The sequence below is a fragment of the Chiloscyllium plagiosum genome, chromosome 6, assembly GCF_004010195.1.
Source record: "Chiloscyllium plagiosum isolate BGI_BamShark_2017 chromosome 6, ASM401019v2, whole genome shotgun sequence".
Taxonomy (NCBI): domain Eukaryota; kingdom Metazoa; phylum Chordata; class Chondrichthyes; order Orectolobiformes; family Hemiscylliidae; genus Chiloscyllium; species Chiloscyllium plagiosum.
Window position 1 is genome coordinate 34,340,015 of NC_057715.1, and position 6,554 is coordinate 34,346,568.

General features: G+C 43.5%; 1 protein-coding gene across 1 annotated transcript; it reads right to left on the bottom strand.

Annotated features, from left to right (window-relative positions):
- Positions 1 to 338: 338 nt before the first annotated feature.
- Positions 339 to 4,922, bottom strand: LOC122550540 (SLIT and NTRK-like protein 1). The gene is made up of 2 exons (XM_043691440.1): positions 4,066 to 4,922; positions 339 to 3,278 (listed from the first exon to the last, which is right to left on the bottom strand). Exons 1-2 carry the CDS (start codon positions 4,757 to 4,759, stop codon positions 1,885 to 1,887), a joined length of 2,088 nt encoding a protein of 695 aa, XP_043547375.1. The 5' UTR covers positions 4,760 to 4,922; the 3' UTR covers positions 339 to 1,884.
- Positions 4,923 to 6,554: the final 1,632 nt, after the last annotated feature.

The following is a 6,554-nucleotide window of genomic DNA, read 5'->3' on the forward strand; positions in this document are numbered from 1 at the left end:
CAAAAATGTAGGGTCATCCAGGATTCTTGCTTCAAGGCCAATTACTGGACAATGAGTGCATGGATGTCAGATGATGAAAGGATTCCAGAGATTTGTGAAGCTCCCTGTGGTCAGACAGTTTACAAGCAGCATTTAAACCCACATAAGAATCAAGGCGATTTTCACAAATTAACGTAGGGTAACCAGTGCCTGTAAAACCACACCACTACATCAGCGACCATTTATTTGACATTAGCATTTAGCTGTTTTACATGAATGGAATATTGTAAGTTGTCAGATTGATGCTTGATTGATCTTTCAAAAAAGTCACAGGATGTGGTTGAGGGCTGCTATTTTAAAAAAAAAATCTGAACATTGCAACAACATGGGTTGTTTTTAAACAAAGGAGGGATTTTATGAGCTGAGACACTATTTACTTCCAATATATTCTATTAACATGGTATCTGTTGCCAAGACTTCCAATACTTTGCACTGTCAATCTAATGTGTTGACATAGCAGTTCACAGATCAATGCGAAAATAGAGGATCATCCCATATACAGCCTTGGATATTTACAATCATTTTTCTGCACCATTGTGCTACCAGTTTCTGCAGTCGAGGAAAAATACCATGATGCTTATGAATAAACTTTCAGGGTCTCCTAAAGTCTAAACAGCTGCAAAACATTCAAACAAAATGGAGATTGATCAACATTTAAATTACCCATAAATATGAGCATACTCTTTGAATGAATGGGAATTTTGCCATCATGAGGACTAAATAACTTAATCAGTCTTCAGACTAAACCAGCCATTTTAATGTTGAAAAATTTGCCGTTATAAAACTCTAAAATAATCCTATTAAATGTCCTCTAAGTGCACCTCCATAGTTTGTTCTGTTTTATTATGTTACATAATGATGACTTGAACAGGTTACATCATATCACTGATGCAACTTGAGCAACTGAGTGACATAAATTGGGCATGCTTATGTGTACTTTATACATTTATTCCCAAAATTTAAAAAAAAGAATATTCCATTGGCCATTTTAATTCCTATAGCACGGTACAAAACATAGTAACTGCTCTGAAATTTAGATGGAAATAGGCATTTGCAAATACAAAATAACACCAAAAAACATGGAAAAATTCATAATATAAAATAAATAGTTACTAACCATGCACAAACAAATATGGTCTAAAACAAGATGAATTTGCAGCTTACACCTTATCTAAGCAATAATAGCACAAACTGCACAATTTATAATCACAGAAAAATAAACAGGGTTCAATACTGGATCCATGACTTCATAGAATACAATTAGTACTCGTGAATGGAGCATAGTAATAGCTATTTCTTCCAGCTATGTGGTGTATCCCTGTGGCGTTGAGTTCATGCATGACATGCATCACTTGATTCTAATTAGACAGTTCTGTACAATACATTCATGCGTTCGTGCAACTTTACAACCATAAAACCTAAATGCTGAAATCTATTTCCCCATTTGTGTATTCTTTTTTACAATTCTTCCATATCTCCAAACAACAACAAATCATCTTTATATTTTTTTTATACAACTGATTAATTGTCATTTACATTCGGAATATCAACATGAAAAGACCATTGAAAAGCACAGTAGTGTCTGTGCTTTCTTCTGAAATAAATGTATGTTTCACAGCAGGAGAAAAATTGTTAGTTCTAAGAGTTATATGTACTTTCTTAGCATGTGTACTTTCTATTTTCATTAGAAAGCTGAGTTCAACATTCTGTTGCAGAATTTTAGCAGAAGCCTACAGCATTATTATTTACATCAGGAGCTTAACTGTCAATGTAATGACCTCATCTCCACACAATTTGCTGTTTAAAATCACACACTATATTTTTCAGCATTTGATTTTGTGAAGCCTAGTCTGAAAGGGAGTGTGTAACACAATCATATACTCTGTGAGGTCCCTCTGCGTGGTAAGGCCCATTGTGCCAGTAAGAATCACACACTGTTTGCAAGGAGTTAATTTCTGAAGCAGAAGAGTTGTTTTCCCGTTTTCTCGATCTCTTACGATTTCTCAAGATAAACACCAGCATGCCAACAACTGTAAAGGCAGACGTGACAAAGACAAGTAAAAGGCCAGGTACCAGCACTGAAATTGAAACTCTGCTAGTCTCCAAATAAGGATTCACGTGAGTCCCTGTCTCTGTCGATATGGTAATGTTACTTGACGAGGAAAATGTCAGATGGATTTTTGCGTACAACTCTGGACACATCAGCTCATTGCTTATCGACTTTATATCTCTGTCCCAAAATTGGTCAGGAGATGCACATTTTAATTCACTCACAACAACATCAGTGCCCATTCTCTCGACCCACTGCTTGAATGCTATGATGTTACATGAACAATCCCAAGGATTTCCATGAAGGTCGATTTGCACAACTGAAGTTAGCTGATCCAAAACACCGGTAACTGGGAGATACATAAAATAATTAGTGTGCAAACTTAGCTTGGAGAGGGAGACAGAAGAAAACACATCGACAGGCAAAGATTTCAACAGATTGTTATGTAAAAACAATTCTCTCAGATTTGGCATTGAATTAAATGTGCCTGGTAGGATTAACTGAATTAAATTGAACTCCAAATTCAGGTACTCTGTATTTTGCAGACCAGCAAACATATCAGGGTTGAGAGTTTCCAAGTTGTTGTTATCCAGATACAGCCATCGCAAATCAGTGAGATTAAGTAAAGTGTTGTTTTCTATTAACTTTATGGCATTATTTCCCAAATCCAACAAAGTCAAACTGCTGTAATCCACGAAATGACTTCTCCTAATGATTTCTATGTTATTCTGTCTTAGGAACAGTTCCTGTGCTTTTATTGGTTTGGGCTGGAGGTCAGCCATACTTTCAAGCTTGCTGCCCCTGCAGTTAACCTCAAGACCTGATTCAGGATTATTGAAAGAACAGCTACAGGCTGTGGGGCATCCAGCTAACAAAGGAGGGCTATTGCTGCCATTCGGTACAACGTTAGCTGAAGATCTTGTCTTTTGCTGCCAATTTCCACTTGGCTTCAACTGTCCTTTGTGCCTGGATGCTGATGTTGGTGACCTCGGATGCTGAAATACCGGGGTTGCAGGCAGTCCTGTAGCCCCTTGAGCAGGTGGAGCAACGAGACTTAAATCGTTATCAACCTTCCAAGGACATAAATCATATTCGGATGTTTCATTCAAGTAATTTCCTTGTAATCGCAAAGGTGCCTCACAAACTACTTTTCCGATCAGGGCTGAATAAGAGATGTGTTCTAGCCATTCTTGAAGGGAAAAATAATATAGATTGGAGATAATCCTCATATTTTGTTATAACAATCATTATTAGCTGCTGCCAAATGTTAAAATGTGTCACAAAAGTACCTTAGCAAAATAATTCAGCAAAGTATGAACATAAACAGTTCATATTCAAATCCAAACCCACTTCCAGCTGTAATTAGCACAACTTTATCCTGTGAAAAATTGCTAACCGAGTGAATTGACGGCATTCTGAAATTGCAGTATCTCTTCACCCCAACTTTAAATCTCTACCAGTTCTTTGAATGGCAAGCAGCTAAGGAAGCAAACCATGAAAGTAAAACAATTGTGAAGGAGAATATCACAGCGGGGAAAGAAAATGGCACAGAAAGCACTAGGCTCTGTAAGCTGCAGTGTTTGCCAAGTGTTATGGCTATTAGGGACATCCTCAAAGGAGTAACACAACTGGAACTCTAGCAGTATGCGCTGGAGCCCAACAATCTTATCAATTGACTGAGCCGCCTTTCTGCTTCTCAAAGCCACTCTGAATGAAAACTGTGTGGGTCAGTTAAGGCTGTATTGTTCTGCGCTGTGAACTCATGTTCACTTCGACTTGGCACAGACTGTCAGAACTTAATGCACCCGGTGCTCCAGTTGCCTTTTTCAAGCAGTCGGACGGACCGCTGCTCTTTGCGCCGTTTTACCCAACTCTGCCATCTAGTGTTAATATTAACCAATGATGATAATCTGCCCTTCTACTCACACCCGCCCCCCACCCCCCCATGAGTGTCAATGCCGGCCCTTGCAGCTCACCTTTCAGGGGCAGCAGATCACAAGTGCAGTCCCAGGGGTTGTCATCCAGGAGAATTTCCGCCACCCCGGGGATCAACTCCAGGATGCCGTCGTAAGGCAGCGTCTTGAGCCGGTTGCCCCGCAGATCCAGGTGGGTGATGGGCACGTTCTGGAAGAGGTCCGGCGGCAGGGAGCTCAGCAGGTTGTCGTTGAGGATCAGCACCTCCAGCTCGTTGAGGTCGCGAAAGGCGCCGGGGTCGATGTCCCGCAGCAAGTTGAAGTCCGCCTGCAGGTACTCCATGTCGTCCAGCCCCAGGAAGGTGTGCCTGCGGAAGCCCTTGATCTTGTTGTTGTTGATGTGCAGCCGCTTGAGCAGCTGCAGCCCCAGGAAAGCCCCCGGGATGATGTCGTGCAAGCCGTTGTTCTCCAGGTGCAGGGTGACCGCGTTGTAGAAGTTGGCGAACTCGTTGGGGAAGAGTTTGGACAGCGAGTTGTGGTGCAAGAAGAGCTGGTAGAAGCGGGAGGTGGGCGCGCTGTAGTGCTGCAGGTCGGAGATGCCTTTCTCCTCGCAGTTGATGTGCAGCACGCCTTCCACCTCGGTGCAGGAGCACATCTTCTCGCACAGGTCCGTGGTCGTGTTGCCCCAAACCAAAGCCACCAAGATTTGCAGCCCCAGCAGCAGCGCAAGACACATCTTCAGACAACAGTCTCCCATATCTCAATGTCATGAATGGTCTCAACGGATTGGGGGAGGGGGGGGGGGGTGGAGGATGAAGAGTGGGGGGGCTACCTTATTCGGAAATAAAAACCAACGAGGCGAGATCACAGAGCCCCCTCCCCCTCCGCCCGAGTCCAGCGTGCGAGGGCCTGGACCGAGGCATTGCAATCCATGGTGGTCAGGTTGCGACCCCCCTCACCCTCTCTACCCCCACCCCTCCCGTCCCCCACACAAAAAATAAACATAAAAATCCGGACTCTGTTCAGTTGCACTTGGTGCCTGGTGTCAGCTCCCTGCTGTCCCACTGATCGGTGTGCACAATGTGCTGGAAGACTAAATTCTGCAATCTCTGCATATTCCGTCCAGCGAGCCTCTTGTCTCGTTTTTCTCTCTCTCTCTCACTCACTCACTCTTTCTCCTTTTTTTTGTCCAGGATGTGATCAGCTTCTCTGATGATTCTAGTTTGGTCTCTCTCTCTCTTCGCCACCTCACTTGGAAGAACTAATGCACTCTGCCGAGAGCCAGTACCGCGTACACTAAAACACACAGACACACAAAATCTCGTCTGATCGGTGAAGTGGGAGGAGGGACAGAGCGAGAGAGAGAAAAAAATCAATTCACAGCCAGATGTTAACGGGCATGAATACCGTTGCGCTTCCAACCTGAATGGTTTCACTTCGAAGTAAAAATCTTTTTTTTCTCCCCAGTTTTACGTTTGCTCCACTGCGGTCTCACGCTGCCGTTTGCCGAGGTATATTACTCAAATCCCGGAGACAATTACACAGACTGCACATCAATTGAATGCCAGGAAAAAAAAAGGGGGGGGGGGGTAATTATATCTCTCGTCGTTTCTGTTTAATGCAGAAAACTCCGTGGATTTTCTCTCCTCTCTCTCCCCGGGCACTTTCAGCAATGTTCAGGATCAGAGAAAACTGTCTCAAGAACTGCCAGGCAGGGCGAGTGTTCAAAAAAAGCACGTTCTGTTTGTGTGCTTCTGTTATGTGCGTATGTACATTGGGTTCAATGCATGCACGCAGTTTTATATTCCTTACGTATAACATCCAATGCGTGTCAGTCCTACAGAAACTAGACGCCTTCACGTTAAATAAGAGACGAAACTTGGGGGTGGGGGGTGATGTGGTTACTACGCTGTTGGAGCAACTTTTCCCGGTTCAGTGGGAGGTGGGCAGAGCCAGCGTTGCACTCCAAGCAACTTCACTTTAAAGGGGGGGCTCAAAAATATTAAATTTACAAACTCCCCATCCCCCGGTCTTGGAGATATCAAATAAGCCGGCAAACACCAGCTTTTGCTTAACAAAAGCGGTAGTTGTTTATCTCATTTTAGAAATAAAACTGGCGGCTACAGCGGGAAGCAGGGCTCTCTCTCGCTCACAGTTCTGCGGGACACTGAGCGTTCAGTTCCATTGCTTTTTTTTAAAGATAAATATATGCGTGCTGCTGTTGGCTCTTGCCTGGCACAGTGGAAGTGTATCTTCCTACCTTCCACCCCGCCCCCCTCCCTCCCTCTCCAAACCTTCCTTCCTCGCCAGTGCGTATCGCCGCTGGAAACTGGATTTGCTGTTGTCTCTATTAGAGAAACAACTGCATCCCCCGAAAACAAATATAACGGGAAAACCGCGAAGAACCAACTAGTGAGACGTGCACCAAACCATCTGACAGCTTTCTATTCTGGTGCAAGTTGGTGACGCGATGGGACGAGAAGGCAAAATAGCAATTAACTTCTTCCCCTCGCCCCTCAGACAAATCTATTGAATGCTCTCATTATTTTTTG